At 48.9% G+C, this 18,552-nt stretch overlaps 1 protein-coding gene across 1 annotated transcript in view; it reads right to left on the bottom strand.

Annotated features, from left to right (window-relative positions):
* The window catches only part of LOC144126137 (cell adhesion molecule DSCAM-like), a 265,564-nt gene that overhangs the window by 76,153 nt on the left and 170,859 nt on the right, over positions 1-18,552 (bottom strand). Inside the window, exon 3 of the mRNA XM_077660103.1 lies at positions 12,893-13,076. Coding sequence (XP_077516229.1) covers positions 12,893-13,076 — 184 coding nt within the window. The remainder of the gene's footprint in view (positions 1-12,892; positions 13,077-18,552) is intronic.

Below are 18,552 nucleotides of genomic sequence, written 5' to 3'. Positions count from 1 at the left end.
TAAGCACATGCAGCCGGGGCAGGCGCATGACCAGGAGCGTGTTGGACTGGCCACGGGCTGCGCGGCGGTGAACGCTCTCTCGACGCCGAGCGCCACAGAGCGGCGGGCAGGAAACCCGCATTTCGCCAGGTGTCAGGCTTGTACGTGGATATCCGAGACGGGCCGTATATATTAGAATTCGGAGGCGTCGGCGTCCAAAACAGATAACGCGCAGGCGAGGTTGAACGAGAAAAAGAAGGAAAGAGGAACACGGGAGGAATAACTTTCACATCGAAGATGCGGAACGAGTCGCGGAACTATAATGCGGAAAAAGGCCGCGAGGAAGGCCCCGCGACGCGGAAACCATCCCGGAATTTCCCGGAAGAATTCGAGTTCAGCGCGCCCGCTGCTTGTCAGGTTGGCTCGGACGACCCGCGGCGTGGCTTTTCGGGCGAGCGGCGCGAATTCCTCGCCGCCCACGCACGCACGCGAAGAGAGAGACCAGCGCGCGCGGGGAAAAAAAAGAAGCGCTAAACGAGCGAGCAGGGGAAAAAAAGGGGGCTCGCCGCGCAAAAGGCGCGGAAAACAGTGCCCGGTTCTTTTGCGAATCGCGCCGCTCTCGACGAGCGCCTCCTTCCAGCGGCCGCCGTTTTATGCAAACGAGCTCGTCGGCGCTCTGTAAAAATTTACATCTCGGCAGAAAGCAAGGGGGGGGGGGGGGGACCGGGAAATAGGAAGGGGGGGGGGGGGAGGTGTTTGCGCTCGGGGCGCCCCCTCCCGTCGATGACTGTCCTCTGTTCGCTCCAATTCACGCTTCTTACGCCATGCGTCCCCTCGCGTTTTGCTTCTTTCTCTCTGAAGCACGCTCGGATCGTTGCTTGCGTCTTCGTTTGTTGCAGCCTAGCCGGCGTGGCAGTACGTGTTCGCGCGAGCGCCAGCTTGTATTTCTGCACGCTAGCCTGTGCCTGCTTTTTGTCCCAGCTCGAGACGTATTGTCTCTTCCTCTCGCTGCCTGCATTGTTCGTTCCGCGCATCGCTCGCGTCGTTTTGATTGCGCGGAGGTGCGGCACAGGCGCGCTAAGCAACGGTGTATAACTCCATCGCGACGTGTATCGGCCTCCCTCTCTGCCGCCGGCTCTCGCCGTGCCGTCGTCAGGCATAACCTTTCTCTACCTGTGTCGCAGCGCGCTGTCTCCTTATACACACGGCACGGCTCTTCGACGGCTCTCCTCTCCCTTCGCTAACCAAGTGCGTCTCTCTACCCCTCTCTCGTTTTTTTTCTTTTTGCACCCAAGCGTGAAGGACGGAAAGAACTTGCACCCAAGCCTCCTCTAAGCGCGCCCTTCGCACTGATTCATTTTCGCCGCCTCTCGCCCAAAGCTCTTACGCGCTCTCGCTGAAGCGGAATGCAAACATTATCGTAACTGCTGCGTTTTGTGCCGGCTCGCTGTGCGGAGAAAATGGGCGCAGATCTTCCTTTCCTTTCTTCTCCTCTCCTCTGAGATGCGGGAGGAGGGGATATGGCCTTGCACGTGCCCCCCACGCTGTTCTGCTCGCTTGCTTTCAAAAACGCGTTGAACGAAAGTGCAAGCCCACCAAGAGAAGACATTTTATCCTTTTTTGAAACTGAACACACTCGCCTTTAAATATAGCGAGGGCCACGCGGATCGCGCTTATCTTTTTCCGAGAGTGTGTGTGCGGCGATATCTTAGAGCATGGGCGCCAGGAATGTCGTATTTGATTGTATATGCTTTATCGCTACCAGCCCCGCGCTTAACGAGATAACAATGCCAATTTTCTTGAGGCAATGGCGGGAAGCGGTTAATAGAAAGTGCCGTGCACTCCGTCATTACTAGGAATTCGGGACAGCTCCCCTGCTAGTGCTGCTAAGCCTAGGAGCCTATGACGTCAAGAATGTTATTACTGGGCTATTTTAGAATGCTCAACGTCGTGCGCAACATGTTGGGAGCCAAGGAGACCAGAAGCGCTCCTCTTGAACTCCTGGCGATGAGGCTCCGCACTGATTTTGGCTTCCCGGGGTTTCTTCGACGTACAAAGCTCAGTTCATAAAACCCCTGTTCTGGCCCAATTAGTACAGACGAAGTCCCTTGTCGAGGCTTTACAACATTGGGGCCGAAAAAGGAAGCATACAACGCGTACCGAAATATTACTACACAAGCGTTTCGACATCTCGTATCCGTCGAACTGCGGCCGTCGTGGCCGAGATCCAAACGCAGTCAGCGCTGTGTTTGTCTTTCTTCTGTCGTCCATGCGTTTTTTTTTGCGCCGCATATTTTATTTTTCTGTGATGTACCAAGAGACCCAAATTACAACCCTTCAACAGTTCGCCCAAAGGGTGACCTCACGCCCAGTAGCCCAACGCCACGACCACTGAGTCGCCGAAGCGGGAAGCATGCTTAAGAGGACGCCTGGCAGTACCGGAATGCTGCACTGCGGTGTCCATTTCATTGAGGATGCTACGTGAAGGCAGAGGCTGTCGACTCCCGTCTACGCTTGCAACACTTCTGCTGCTTTTTTATAGGTAGGCAGGCAAAGTGTACTTTCCCTTCTGCTGTGTTACGAATGCTACAAGCATAATGACTTCTTGCTTACGAAGGCGGTGTGACGTTCAGCGTCCAGTTTGTTCTCATAATTATTGCATCCACAATTTTAATCAATGAAGGCACGTGCCTGTGCCTGCAATACACCCCTTACACATTTCCACCAAGCCGCTTCACAATGCCAAAAATCCAGCGTATCTTGCATTCTTCACGTTGCCGGAGGCTGTACTAAGCAAATATGAGATCGCTTCTATTCTTACTGATGCCATGGTTAGTACGTTCGTTATTGTGGGCCCCAAATTGGGTAACGAAGACAAAAGCTTCAAACTCGCATAATTTGCTCTACTGGTTTGGGATGCGCGCTAGAATGTGGGGCCGTGGTTCCGTAAGTAAACGCACTCCAATACTCATCAGTCGCTCGAATGGCCTGTGGCTTTTGGTATGAGTTAGTCTTGTGAGCTTTGAATGAGCTCTCGAAAAATATTTAGAAATCTAGATAGCTGTGTAATTTTATGTCGGTTGCTATTTTGATGGCTGTAGGACGGTTTTCGCCGAAGAGAGTCATAGCCAACGCGTTTTTTATGTGCATGAGGTGAGAGGGAACACTAATATCTTCTAAGCATTTCCCCTCCGAGAAGCCGAAGCATGAGGCCAGAGGAAAGCTTGCACTTATTGGTAAGGCAGAGTACACCCGTCGGCACTGCAGGGTACTTTCCGCATGCGAGATGGATGGTCGAACCGCAGTGCCACCTCTGGGATGCCTTTGTACGCACCTCTAGTCTTCGCAAACTAATCAAGTAGTTTGGTTTCGCTTGGAAGAATGCGAGCGCGACTGACTCAAATGTGCAGCTCCTCGTGGCATGGATACCAGCGTAGATAACGGGTCTCGTCGGTACACACCGTGACGTCCACGGGTTTCTTTCAAGTCTGGCGGGCAGCGTCGATGTCAAGTGTTTTACCTCCTCATGTGAGCTCATCTACGGCGCAGACTCATAGACCTCATAGGCTCACAAGTAGCCCGTTTAATGTCAGTGAACCCACATGATCATCAACGGCCACGAACGGTCTGCAGAACTGCGCTATGCCGGCACCTAGGATACGATGTGCTTTTACCTAAACATATGGCTCACAGTCGGCCCTATCGCATTTAATTTCAAAAATCGGTTGAGGGGAATGCATACAGCCCCATCCCGGCCTTAAGCTGGTCTCCGCTTCACCTGCGACGTGCATAAAGTCTGGACGGTCACTAGTTGCGTGCCGCGGTTTAAGGTCGCGGGTACAGGATAGCTCTCAAATTGAAACAACGCCTGCCGCTTTGGATACCAGCACATATATTTAGCTTATTATTTCAGAGCGAACGGAAAAGAGTTAAGAAGTCGTACGCTTATTCGCTACGAAATTTTTAACGCGACATGAACGTGGAAGCACGATCGGCGCATTCATCTTTGTGTCCTCTCTTTTGTGTTCCGCAATCGAAACTTAAGCCGGTCATAATAAATGACGAATAATTAATTATCTGTCTCTAACTAGAAAAAAACACCACCTCATGCCAGTATTACCGCGCAGATATCTTGTAAATAAAGAGCAAGATGACATAGCTAGGAATTTTGGTATGATTACAAATAGTTAAAAAAAATGGTTAAAAAATGAACTGCCCGCGACACATACTGACACATGCAAAAGGATCCAGGACCAAACCCATTTATTTCAGAGTGAAAATATTTACGCTATGTCGGAAGAACTCAGTAAGAAACTGCCCTTTGAAAATCGGCCACTGAGGATGGTGAAAACGAAAACAGCGGGTTTTCACTGGTGGCGGGGGGGGGGGGGGGGGGAGTGTTGTAAGCGGAAGCTCTCTAAGTCCTTTCAGTCCATGGCCGTGGCGCATTGCTCTTTCACAGTAGGCGACTCCCTGTTGCCGCATTTATCCTGCGCAAATTTCTCCTGAGAACTTCGTGCTAGGTTTGTCAGCTTCTTAGAAATCATTTAAGTGCCATGCTGAAAAAAAATCAACAATGAATACAGTATGGGAAGATGGCGGGGCGTGTTCTTGAGAAAACGTGGTTCCAAATTATTTGCACTGTTGGTCAGCAGGAGTAAGCATAACACTGACCCTGAAGAGGAAGCCAATTGCATGCTAAATGTGTGGAATCGAAATGGGCGCAGCGATTTGCGCGTTTGTATTGATCGCTTGAGGGATACCTTTAAAAAATGCAAACATACATTTCCTTTTCCGTGTTCCAATTATGTTTGCAGTTGCAAGCCTGATCAGTAATTTAATTTAGCCTGAAAGTGGTATACTTTAACAGATCGTTCGGACTAATTTAAGAACAGACAGGACGACGATCGAGAAGTACGACGGACAGAGTGGGAAAGCGGGAATAAACACTAGAAGGCGCCGTGGAGCGCAGAGGGTAGTTCGCTTTCTGAACCTCACTGCTGTGTTACGTAACGTAACACGCAAAATTATCATAAAGAGAAAATTGTCCGGCACTGGTGCCAGTCCAGAGGTATTACGGAACCTACAAAAGTTGGTCCTGACGTATTAGACCACAATGAACCCTAGAGGATGAGTGTCTGATTACGAAGAAAAGTCGCCCAAGAAGTTTTTTTCTTGTGGCGCATTTGCGTTTCGCGCGGCAGTAAACTTTTAAGCCTTTGCGCCGAGCCCACCGGGAGACTGCACTCTGTCTCCTCTCACAACCGTCATTAGGCGGCCCCGAGCAGCCGTTCGACCGTACGCCTCCGCATGCGGATCGAAACACGGTCCTCAAGTGATCCGGACTCCCTTGTCCTCTCTGCCCGCTCCTCCCCAAATTGCTAGCTTCCGCTCGAAATAAGCGAGGAACGCGAAACCGAAAAACTCAGGCGCAGCGAAAAATAAAAATAAATCAAAACAGATACAGTGGAGAGAAGGCAGTCCGAGAGAGCGGAGACGGTTTCTGCTGCCGGAGTTCGAACCCTGCACGATCGAACCGCGAACGGTGGTGGCGGTGGTGGTGGTGGCCGTTTTGAAAGGCGATCATTCGCGCCATTACGAAGTAATCGAGTAAACGAGCGAGCTGGCGCAGGCCAGAGGGGCAGGAGGTGGATCTCGCTCGCTGCTGCCAGCACACACGGACGTCAGCAATCGGAAGAACGAGAAGGAAAAACAGCCGTGGTTGGCGGCACAGTTTGCGCGCGCGCGCGCATTCGCGTGTGTGCGCACTCTTACGTACTCGTGTGTTTTGCCCCCCGTTTCGCCTTGCTTGCCTCGTTCGGCCCTCCCTCGCTGGGCACGATAAGAAAACGCGCCCGTTTGCGCAGAAAGCAGCGGTTTTCAGTCTGTGTGTGTGCCCCCCCTCGGCGGAGGCTCCTTCCCTTTCGGGCTTCATTTATCGCTTCCCGAACCTTTTTCGAGAGGATTGGAACGGCGCCAATTTCTGCGCTGCTTCCCTTTGCTGTGCCGAAGCTTCCAGGAGTTCCAGCATTTTTCTTCTCGAATTACTTGTAGCGTCGTGAGTGCAACAGAATATAACTTACGAGCGACAATAGCGGGACCTTGGAGGTACTGAGAGCTGCGCTTTGAAATCACGTGCGGAAAACGTCTACCAAATCTCGGCACCATAGAAGCAGTGAAACGCAAGAAACGTGCCGCGTTGTCTTGTTATACGTAGAAAAGTGAGTACTACCATTAGGCTTCCTGAGAAATCTGTTTTCGCAGTTTGAATGTAAAGACAGCCTCTTGCTTATCTTGCTTATCATAAGCCAGAATGTGCTCGTCATTCCTCTCTCAAAAAATAAACAATAAAAAAATGTGTTACAAAGAACGAGGCACAAATTTTTCTCTCTTAGACAGTGAAACGTGCTAAAGTTACTCTTTTTTGTCTCCGTATATTTTGTTGTGACGACGTATTCACCCTGTAACATTTCATATATGAGACTATGATATCTGTAAATAAAGAGTAAACGGATACAAAATCCGGCGCGCATATCATAATCTCACTGATGGCACGTATTCATTACATATGCGCGCTTCAGTAGTACTCACTACGCTGTCACTCTAACTGAACTTCTAACTCCTTTCATGATAGAGAGAAGGCAGGAAGGTGAGATTGTCAACAACACTGAGGCTCCCTTTCGAAACTGGTTCATTTTGTTTTGTGTTGTGTTAATTTTTTAGTCACTGTGTTCTTCCTCGCTTTACCTCAATTCCTATTTCTATAAAGCAATAAGTTACAAGAAATCCACACGAACAATGATGCAGGCCAATATCGCGGAAAGTAGGTTAGAAGATTGTAACTTTATAAGCATATATCAAGAACCCCTTTCGGTAGGCTTCCCCACCTTTGGTAGAGCGCTCAAATATTTTTGTCGTAATCTGCGCGTCTGCCCACATGCCGAGGGGTTCAGTTGAGGGCTTCTTTGTGAGCTTCTTTGAGGAGTGGGTCCTCAGAAGACGTATCAAGTCAACAAAATACCAGTAGTTTACCCTGTGGTAATCTAAATCCCAGCGGGAGCTGCGGTGGTGCGAAATGCCTCGGAATGTTTGGGCGCAGGTGTATGTCAGTTGCGTTTGTGTCTCTACGAGTAAATTATAGTAAATGTCTTTCGCTGTGTGCGTTGGAGTAGCCAGGACCAGTCATGGGGTGGGTAGATGTGTAGGATGGCCTATGACGCACAGTCGCGAACATGGTCATGGTCACGCACGTGGTCACTACTTGCAGCGCTTGCCAAGCAGGACGCACGCGTCCTGCAACTTTGGCCGAGCGCTTTCGGTCAAAACCGACGACGCCGCATAAACAGGCAACACGGCGTCAAAAGCATTCGCCGTAGAACTATTTCAGCTGAGTGCCCGGGCGCCAGCAAAATAAGCAGGCCTGAAGGCTGAAGCAGATTAATTGTGTTAATGTTTCAGAACCTAAATAAAAGGCACCTGAAATCACTTGTGAGTAAGATAGTTAGTACTAATAATCACAAAGAAAATCAGTAATATAATTAGTAGCAGTAATTTCTTTTGGGGGCCGGTGCGAATATAAAGGGGGCGCGGGGGAAGGCAACCGCCGCCATCTGATCTAGAATATTTTCATTAGAGGACAGCTTTTGCAAAATTTTTACTGAGTAGTTAGTACAGCCCTCTTTTGCCCCAAATTCGTGGTGCTTGTGTGTATATGTGCGTTTGTGAAGCCGCCACCCTCCGGAAACATCCTCCGTTGGAGACGTTCAACTGGAAAGAGTCATCTCCTGTGAATCTAGGCGCCTGCGCCCCCCCCCCCCCCCCACCCCCCTCCCTACCAATCCTACAAAACTTTACCCGCCACCATCCAGCCACCTCCACCATCGTGAAGCTTCTACCCCCTGCAAGAACACGCAGACGTGGAACGAGAAAGCGAAGGTGAAATAAAATTAAAAGAGGCAACGGGAAGTGATAAATGTAAAAAAGTAAGATATACAACCAATGCTGCTAGGGGAGACTTGTCGCATCTTATGGCACAATCGCCTGCGCATTTTTTTTTCATGAAAAAGTTGAAGAAGCGTTTTGCGCAGATCAGACCTCCACCCACTCCTCTCCCCCAACCGCCGTCAAGAGTTGCCAATGATTCCGCCTCTCATGGTAGTCCCCGCTGCTGTTGATGCGACTACATTAACAGGCCGGGACAAGTTTGAGGAATAGGCTAATGAGCTACGTCTAGTAAACATCCCTAAGAAGCGTATGTTTTGGCCGGCTGGTTGCATAGAAACGAAGCACGATCGAACAAGCGGGTGTACTTGACCGTTGAGAGTGACCCTGGATCGCTGGTTCGTGACGCCACCATTTCCTTTCAACCAACCGACCTCCTTCTTTCATTACTGCGTTCCCGCCTTGTCTTCTTTCTCTTAAAAAGAAACACGTGCCTGAACCGCGAACGGAGCAACCGAAAAGGGAAGGGAGGCAGAGATCCGAGTTACGAAATTTCTCGGCCGCGCACTGGCTTCCGCCCCGGAGGCCGTGGTTTGGAACTTCATAATACGCCATCTTCTTTTCCGCTGACCTGCGAGCGAACAAGCCAGAGGGAAGAGAATAGGGATATCGGGAAAGCCTCGTAGTATGAGGATAAAATGTGCGGGGCGACAGGGGGGCGGTCGCTCGTGACAAGGGAATTGAAAGACGACGGCGGAAGCGGAGACACGGGCTCACGCCGAGCGAGGAGGGAGGAACGCGGAGAGCCAGTGACAAACGGAGGCGCCCAGACGAAAGGGGCTCCCTCAGACACCTTCGCCTCCCTGGCCGCTGTTTCACCATTCGCGCTCGCCGTCACACTGACTGCAGCGAGGCGATTTTTCTCTCACCAGCGCCGCGCGCTCAGCTGCTCCGTCTATTTTCTTCATCATATCGCCGGGATTCCCTATACGTGCGTCTGTAACGCACTTGCGAACAGATAGAGGGAGACCTTCGTGTTTCTTGCCCGCTTCCTTTTCATCCCTCGTTTATGGCCCCGTCACCTGCCATTCTTTTCCCCGGCGCCGTTCTCCGTTCCCGGCGAAGGGAAGGGAGCGGAGCCGTGCGATGCTCCACCAGCTCTATCATTAGTCCCTGCCTACAATTTCAGTTCATCGCTTGGTGGGTCGGCTTGACCGTGGCTGCTCCTTTATCTAAGGTACCTCCCCTCATCCTTCATCTTTTTTTTCATCTTGTCGTCCGTCGCTTGCAATTGTGGCCTTTTATTAAATTTCAGCCATGTCTTCTGCACCTTTTTTTTTCTTTCCTGGCTTCTCTTTCGCTCCGTGGTTTCTCCGACTTTTTTTTTCCCCTTGGTTTGCTTTCCTGGGCTTTCTGTTACTCTTATGCGGCACGAACTGACGGCGCGCTTCAGATGTTTCTTAAGAAAATCCTTCCAACAAGACATCTCTGTATTAAACCTTGGCGGGCTATATTTATTGAGCATACTTGAAAGACTGCGAGTCTTGTGCCTACAATAACTAAAAATGTGAGTAGCTTTGTTACTTTGCACACACTTCGGATAAATGCAGGGTGTTCATTTAACAGAAAATGACTGCTCCGCGCCGCGCGCTGAAGCCCGTCGTAGGCTGTTTTTTTTCTTATTGCCGGCAGTCAGCATTTTTGTTTCCAGAATAAAGCAAGAGTAATGAACACATGCCGCATCAATCCTCTTTAATATTTATACAATAAGTGCGATGTCCCTTTCAAAATATCACGCTCTTGGCCGTGTTTCCTTACAACCTTGACCGTTTACAGAAAAATCTATACCAGCGCGATGGTCAAACGAGCCTAAATATTTATAGCACAGAAAGCACAACTTGAGCTCGTGTCATTAGGTCTATAAGAAAACTACGCGAAATTCAGCCGGTTACTCTGGAACAGAGAAATACCATAACTGCTTTCGTTCTATATTCGCACCAGCGTCAGCCGCACTGCAGTACAGCTAAAGTACGCGATAGCACTTTCTTTTTTGTTTTGTTTTTTAAATATTTCCTGAGAAGAAAGAAAATGTGAACATGTGCCATTGTTATAAAGCGCCACGACAAAAAAATAACAAGAGGCAAAAAGGACTTGTTCTTTTTGAAAATTACTTTACGTCGCATTCGCTCTTCCGTTTCCGCATTAAGCCGAAATTCGTTTTAGCGTCCAGGTTGGATCATTCCTCGGCTCAAATTGGAAAAAATGAAGGATGCTCTCAGCGTCTCCGTGCCCGTTTTTTTTCAGCTTCCGAAAACTTCTACATCTCTTCCGCGTTTCAGTGAGTTATTTTACTGAGCTTGTTGAACCTCCCTGTTTGGTCGTGCTTTCAGGAGTTTCTGAGAGCCTGTGGGCTTTTACTGCGGCGGCGACGAACGGAAAAAAAAGTACAGACGTGGGCCACTCCATTCGCCGCCTGTCTGCGCTCAGCTGCAGACGGCCGGCCGATGTGTGGGCTCAAGCTTCTTGCTTTGTTTTTAATGTTTCTAACCACACCGTCGTCGCTGTACTTAGGAGCGAAACCTGCCGCATCGCCTCCAATCTGCCAGTGTATTTCGCTTCTATGAGCGTCGTCCGCCGCCAGAGCTGCCATACACGGTATACCTGATAAACAAGCTTGGCCCGAATCTCAGTTTCACCTTACAGAGCAAATTTTAGGGCGTGAAGTACGAGAAAACCTATAGGCTGACTACCTTAGCTCTTATTGAAACTTCCTTCATAAATGCGCTGTCAAATGAATGTGGAAGCAATCCTCTCAAGGTGTAAATATATATATATATATATATATATATATATATATATATATATATATATATATATATATATATATATATATATATGTGGAGATATTTAATGTGCTAAGAGGGCAGCGATGCCCGCAGCACTGTCTCGCAAATACTACTGACGCCACTGGTGAGACAACGCGCACGAGCAGCCAGCTCTGTTACGGGTCCAGGGCTGAGCCGCGGTGCATACGTCAGTTCAGAAACAAGCTGTGCTAGTTGTGCGCACCTCTTTAAAGGCAGCGGTTTATGCTAGGAGAAAACAAAAAGCGATAACCTTGCGCCCAATGCGGACGTTTGCGGGGCAGTTATTGTTAACGACGCATGCTATACGACGCTGGCTTCTGCCGCTGTTTGAATGTCAGTAAGGTAAACTCGCGCATCTTCTGCTTGAAAATATAAACGCAAGCGCAGTCGACCACGGTTTTCGATATCGAGCGTTGTATGTACGTGCGCAGCTGGTGACGATAACGACCGGGCCATCATGAGACGATGCTGCTGGTATCGCTGTCCTATAGGATACATCATGGAATCGCAGCGCTAGCAGACAAGGACACAGGGAGGACACACACTTGCGCTGATGTGTTTGTGTCCTCCCTGTGTCCTTGTCTGCTAGCGCCGCGATTCCATGATGTTCGATCACCACCAACTCGCCCAGCAACATGCCCTGCTATAGGATACGCCTGTACTGAGATGGCAGTGCCATTCTTTGATCTCGAAGCCGTTCTCATCGCTTTTGTACTTGCTTCCTATTTTCCCTTTTTCCGAATCTTCGATTGGCCGAGTGCACGTGCCCGCGTGATGCATCGTACGGCCAGTGGTGGCTTTTAGTTCGTTTCGCAAAAGAGTCAAAGCTTCAGCGCATGCGCGGAACACGTTCGTGTTGTAGCCGTTGCATGAGAGATTGCACGATTGACTAGCCACTGTGTGCAATGAAGTTTTTACACCGGAAACAAATTATAATAGCGGCGCAGAAGAGTGGCGAAACTTGGCAATTTTTATTTTCGCCGAAAAGTGTTGACGTTTATCGGAGGACTCGCGAGCGCAAATGGCGGCCCTGTCAGCGCAGTTGGACACCAAACGTAGACGCGCACACCATAGATAAGAAGCCATGTTGACTACAGTCGAAACAACTCAAGAATTAAACGGCAAATTGCTCTCAAAGGAGGTTCAGCCAATTGTGTCTACCGGTTACCAGGTTTACCGACCAAGGATTAACCACGGATTAAAGCGAAGTTATGAAAGTCTGTCGATGCCATTGGCTGGAGGGCCTCCTTTGAGCAGAATTTGCTGCTTATTTCTTGAGCTGTATCCGACTAGAAGAGCTCAGTACTCTGGCAGCTCGGCATACCAGCGCGGGTAGGATTTTATCCCATGCAATGTGCTGGCACCTTTGCCAGTGGCTGCTGACGGGTTGTGTTGAAGCTGCGTAGCTCTGCAATGTCGCGCACTATCACTCGTAATCCTTCTGACTGCAGAATGCCGCGGGCATTTATTAAAAAGGACTGAACCGAGCTTGACGGCCTGGAAAGCGACCGGTAGAAGCACACCGCGACCTCTTCTGGAAACCAATCGATAGAATGGCCACGTTGCGTCAGTTGCCCTCGTTTCGCCGTCGCGTGCCTTGTTCAACTGAATGTGTTCGCAGCACTGCTGAAAGCACAACTTGTTTGTTTCGTTGTGGGCACACATCAACTGTCCATGCTGTCCCCGTGACGGAAGATAAATGGTTGGGTGACTCTCGCATTGTGCAGCGTCGGAAACAAGATGAATTTTAGTGCGCTTAATTTCCTAACGGTGCGGCACCTTCTCTTTGAGGTTTCGCCAAGCGAAGGCAGCTTAATGCAAGTTAACAGGTTATAGCACCGGGAAGAAAAAGAGCTTTTAGTGCTTCGCAGGTAGCACAGAGTTAAGCTCACCTATAAAGTACTTTACGAAATGGCGTCGTGGCGCAGCAAGGCACGTCTATAGTGCATAAAAATATTTGGTTCTGTGGGAACCACTAGCCCATTCTCGTTCTCCGGAGCATGCGATAAAGGAAAAAATGTGCGTACGCATTCTTGTGTACACACATATGCCACATCATGGTGCATGACGCTTGTGGAAGCATGGCTTCTAAGGGTAGCACTCACCGTAGTCCTGGATGTTCCAGGCTGACGCCGCCACGGCGCAATGGAACAGCACCAGGCCGCAGGCGGCCAGCGTTGCAGTCGCACGGACTCGGTGACGCTCCCTCATGGCGGCGACAGCGCAGTCCCACACATGACCGCGGGAAGACGATGCGGCGCTCTTTCTCTCACCGCCGCCAGGCAATGCCTGCGAGCACCAGAGGCGTGCACGGGTCGTACATAGAAGGCCTGTAAGGGCTTTCGTGCTTTCACCAGGTACGTAAGCAACAAAACTGAGCAAGAAAGCGCATTTCACTGCTACCGAATCTGAATATCGTATTTGGAGCCATCTCGAAGAGCCAATGAACATGTGCAAAATCAGTTAAAAGACAGGAACTCAGCTGGAAGGTTCGATACATGTTTCCAAGCACACATCAAGCACACACGAATACACCACACATAAACGCATCAAACATCTTCATAGTAAAACAGCCCATAAAGCGAGGGATCAGAGAAAGAGGACACAAAGGTCAGTGCTTGTCCTGCGTCCTTATTTCTATTATTCCTCGCTTTTTTTGCGCTGTTTTACAATGAACGTATACCAACTATCCCAACTCAAAGTTTTGCTATACATCAAATATCCTCAAACCGACTTCATTGAAATAAAGAATAAGACGCCATATAACTTGTTTGGTTTTTCTACAATAAAAGCATACACGCTGCGCAAGCAGAACAAGCGTCCACTGGGATCTCTTTCAGCCTAATGTGCTTCACATGTGAGTCTCAGTACAACAGGGCCTTTGCTGGAAACTTATACGTTTTGGCAGCGCACGCCTCCTGTATACATGTTCTATAGCGAATGCTTTACTGGCCGCGAACTTGCGATTTCGACGTGGCGGTGCTCCGAGGAGGCACATGACGTCACCACGCGCGCCTCGCCGCGGAGCTGAACCGGTCTGGCCGGGCCGGCGGCGGCTGGCGCACTCGACGCGAAATAGAGACATGCTCCAAGTCTCCGCCAGTGCGGTCAGAGTGCGCCGAAGCCACCGAACGCGTCGGCGGTCAAGCGCGGTTGGAGTATAGAGGGTCTCGCTTTGGCCGACGTGACGTCGCCGTGCAGCGCGCGCGGACGGGCGTTACGCCGGAGTATAAACGCGCCTTAAAAAAGCCTGCGCTTAACCGCTAACCAACGTATTCGGTGGTGGCATCTATGGGAGCCACTGAAACCCCCCGCATAAAAAAAGAAGCCCGCGGTTTGGCTGGGAATCGAACCAGGGCCTTTGACGTTTGTAGCGGAGACGCTACTACTCCGCCACGACGGCTCAAGTTTCAAGCACGAATAAATGAGCACCTAGTGAATGCACTCTTCCGATGCGGAAGTCTCCACGCTTTCGCTACGTATATCCTGGCCTAACAGAGCTAGGCCATCAAAAAATTTTTTTTTTTCCCCGCAAGCTGAACTCTCCGGCCCTCGAAGCGAGCTTGGAATATGAGCCGGTGGGAGGTCTCCCATAAGTTCATGTGCAGGCGAAGATCAATCCAGGCGCTGTTCTTGGCTGAAGACGGCGCTAACATGGCGATTTGCTTAATAATGCGATTGCATTAAAAGCATCATGGGGCCAAAATGCGTCTTCGGACATAAAGCCCGCCCATTGGCTGGAGGGAAGTGACGTGACCAGACCGGACATGACATAGCTTCCGGCAAGGCATCAACAGGGGTTAATGCTAATGTCTTGCCAACAAGTAATGGAATTAGCTTTCTCTGTGAATTCTTTTAGCACTCGAATGCCCCTAGCCTCGTGTGAATACAATTCCGGAAACGGCCGCCGCGGTGGCTGTGTGGTTATGGCGCTCGGCTGCTGGCCTTAAAGACGCGGGTTCGATCCCGGTCGTGGCGGCTGAATTTCGATGGAGGGGAAATTCTAGACGCTCGTTACTGTGCGATGTCAGCGCACGTTAAGAACCACAGGTGGTCGAAATTTCCGGAGCCCTTCACTCCAGCGTCCCTTATAGCCTGAGTCGCTTTGGGACGTTAAACGCCCATAATCCATAAACAATTCCGGAAACACTGAGAATTTTTCATTCTTCGGAAAGAAGTGGTGGGTATAAAATGAACGATGCCTTTGAAAATGTGCGTAAGAGGTAACTAACATTTTTTTAAACGTACATGCATCCCGCCACACTCTCCCAGATGATGATAGCTCATCCTAGCGTTGTGTCTTTAAGCAGACACACCAGGTTTTTTCGTAAGCAGCAAACAATGCTTAAAGGCCATAAGCGTACAGCTTCTTTCAGGTCACTGCGAAGGGGTCCTAACGTACAAACGAAAAAAGTCACAGAATTCAATTTTTCGCGAGTGATACAGGATTAAGCGCAGATACGCATTTTTTCGTCGCGCACGGTCTACCGGAAACTTGACAAACGTCCAAACCGATCGCTGTGCTCCTAAAGCCGGCTTATTTAGCTGGCCTTTCAAACTTTTCAAAGCGCGCACGGAACTCCGCAGGAAGAAGTAATCAACGCAGCGTCGCCACAGAGCTTTACAAAGGAGCACTCTCCCGGAAGAAATTTCGAGCGCGTATGCGCGTGACCCGCGCGGAATTGAAATTCGTGGCCGCGATGAAGCAAGCATCGAGAGAAGCAGTGACGCCAGCGCTTTCTGCAGGAGATTGCTTCCCAAGCGGGTTAGCCTATTTTACGGGGCACTACGACGAGGGATCAGGTATTAACATTTGACTCGCCAATATTCCAAAATTAGAGCACATGAAAATTATTTTTTATTCTGCTTCAAAATAAACCCTTCGATTTTTTTCGCATTCTGTGTGGTGATTGGGGAAAACATCCCAACTATATTATTTATATCGACTTAATTTTGGATTTCGCGTTATTTCTCGTAAACGAACATATTTGGGCCTTGTCACAGACAAGTGTTTGTGGAGCCCTTTCTCAGGAAAAAAAAATCTTAAATTGAACACAACTGAACAAAAGTAATCACAGATAGTGCGTGATTTTATGAAAGAAAAACAGAGAACGAAATCTAGTGTGTCTTTGACGGGCAGTGAGTTTTATGCAAATCTTCCTTTTTAGGAACATTGACGAATGGCAGTATCAAATTTCAACTAGCGGATACATGGATGAAAACAACTTTATAAAACGAAAAAAAGTCCTCCAGGGTGGTCTCCAACTGGTCCAGGAGCCCACGGGCATGAGCTTCACAAACAGCGGATGCTCCTTTCTATATAAAATAATTGGTTTTTGGGGAAAGGAAATGGCGCAGTATCTGGCTCATATATCGTTGGACACCTGAACCGCGCCGTAAGGGAAGGAATAAAGGAGGGAGTGAAATAAGAAAAGAAGAAAGAGGTGCCGTAGTGGAGGTCTCCGGAATAATTTCGACCACCTGGGGATCTTTAACATGCACTGACATCGCACAGCACACGGGCGACTTAGCGTTTTGCCTCCATAAAAACGTAGCCGCCGCGGTCGGGTTCGAACCCGGAAACTCCGGATCAGTAGCCGAGCGCTCTAACCACTGAGCCACCGCGCTGGGTACTACGCGCGCGGTGGCTCAGAGTACCGTTTTTGGTTTTTAAGGATAAGAAATGGCACAGTAATTGTCCCACATCTCGGCCGACACCCGAACCGTGCCGTAAGAGAAGTGAGGAAGGTGGGAGAGAAAGGAAAAAGAGAGAAAGAGGTGCTGCAGTGGAGGGCTCCATATTTCGCCGCATGGCTTAACGCTCTCTCATTCTGTCTTTCAAATTTGTGGGCACAAATCTGCAGATGTTTTCGGGAAGTCTTTTCGGGGCCAGCGTTCCAAGCGCATGCTAGGTGTGCTGAACCCACCACAAGTCTTCGGGCTCTCACTTCCCATCTACATGCAGCGTCTGAGGAGCGTTTAAAGAGTTTGGGGCGTCTCACAACCAGGACGCGTCCCACGCGACGAAGGCAGCGATTCGCGAAGCGAAACTCGGGGCGCATGCAGGATGTAGTCCCTGAACCACCCGGCTTAGCGAGCACCGTACCTTAGAACAACATGACGAAGGCTGTGTGAAGCACGTGCAGAGGGCGGTCACGTGATTACGGAACGGAGCCACGCGTGGGTTGTCGTAAGACGTGAGTACCATAGCTATGCTTTAAACACAATTGCTCACGAAATGCTTTCCAGCCTATCACGTCTTCTAAAGAGCTGAATGCGATGCAGCTGGCACGGTAAAAGAAAACATTCTTAAAGCACGTGATTTTCTCTATAGACTTTCTCTCTTTAATTTGTTAAAAAAATTACAGGCATCTATAAGCGGATCTTCAAATAACAAAAAGAAATTCACCCTGCACAGACGATAAAAGATGCTTCAGACGACGTTAGTATTCTTTGTATGGAAAATGGCAGTGTTCCGAAAATGGATCGCGGAAAAAAACATGCTTAATCGTTGTAAATACGGCTACATTTTTCTTCGCGGTTTGTTCAGAAACCATATGTGAATTCTCAGTAGGCATTTTCGTCTTTGCTTCATTGCTTCATTGTGCGGCGTTTAAAAGGTTAATAGACGTAACGCATCCTTCAGCATACCTCATCATAATCATCGTTGTCACTAGTTCTGTTGCAGCCACTGCAGAGAAATGTCTTTACAAAATTTTCTTAATCTCTCCTGAATATTTTGGAATCCCATCTTACCACCGACTTCCCCGCCGTCCTTTTTTTTTTCTCTTGGAGCCCACTCCGCTACCTTAAAGGCCCAATAGTAATCTGTTCTCCCTACTACAGTCTCATGCAATCTTCATTCCCTATTCTTGATTTCAGCTAGGATATCATCCACACGTGTTAGTTCCCCAAGAAAGACTGCTGCTCTCTCTCTTTCTGCTAATGATCCTCAGAGGCGAAATAATAAGAACTGATCAAAAGTGCTTTTAAAAGATGTAGCTCTGTGATCACACACAGCCCACGAAACCTAATCCCCTCTCGTACACTGCTGTAGCTCTTACTTGATAAAATAGATTTCTTATGAGCAGTTGATAACACAGTGATTCGAAATAATCTTTTGTTCCGTACCCGAAGTCTTCCAAGTCCCGGGAGCATGCCTGAGCTGCATTAGCTAAACAAGAAATCAGCTTTCAGGCCTTTTGAGCTGTAATATTTTTCCAGAAAAAAATGCTAGAAAAACTCAAGAAACAACTAAAGCACAAAATGCACATACATGTCCCCCCCTTCTAGGAAACAAGCAGAAAAAAAATTAATTTCCGGGAGAGTCCATGCTAGATTAAGATGAGCCATACACGAGCTCCAAAAGACGGAGGATAAGAAGGAAGATGATAGAAAATTGAATGCGCTATGGTCGATACCAGCAAGAAAAATCTTAGTAATATATAAACTGCTCAATGTCCTCGCCCTTTAACTCGCTGGCTGCCGGAATTAACTGGTACACCAATGAAAGTACGGCATTAGTGAAACCACAGGGGCTCCATTTACTACTTTCGGTCGATTGTGGAAGTTTCTCATGCAGCGAGCTTTCTGAACATGCAAGGTGCCTAGAGAAGGGCGCAGAAATATTGAACTTCTGATGTCATTATTGTTGCCAAACGCTGTAGTTATATCACGTCATGTTGACGTAGTTTTGCAATGTGTTCAATGTAGTCACTGCCTTCGGCAGTCTCTTTAGCTACTTCAATAAAATACTGAATAACGT

Source organism: Amblyomma americanum, chromosome 3 (genome assembly GCF_052857255.1).
Source record: "Amblyomma americanum isolate KBUSLIRL-KWMA chromosome 3, ASM5285725v1, whole genome shotgun sequence".
NCBI lineage: Eukaryota > Metazoa > Arthropoda > Arachnida > Ixodida > Ixodidae > Amblyomma > Amblyomma americanum.
Note: the sequence above shows the minus strand (reverse complement) of the source record. Positions and strands in the feature narration are given on the sequence as shown.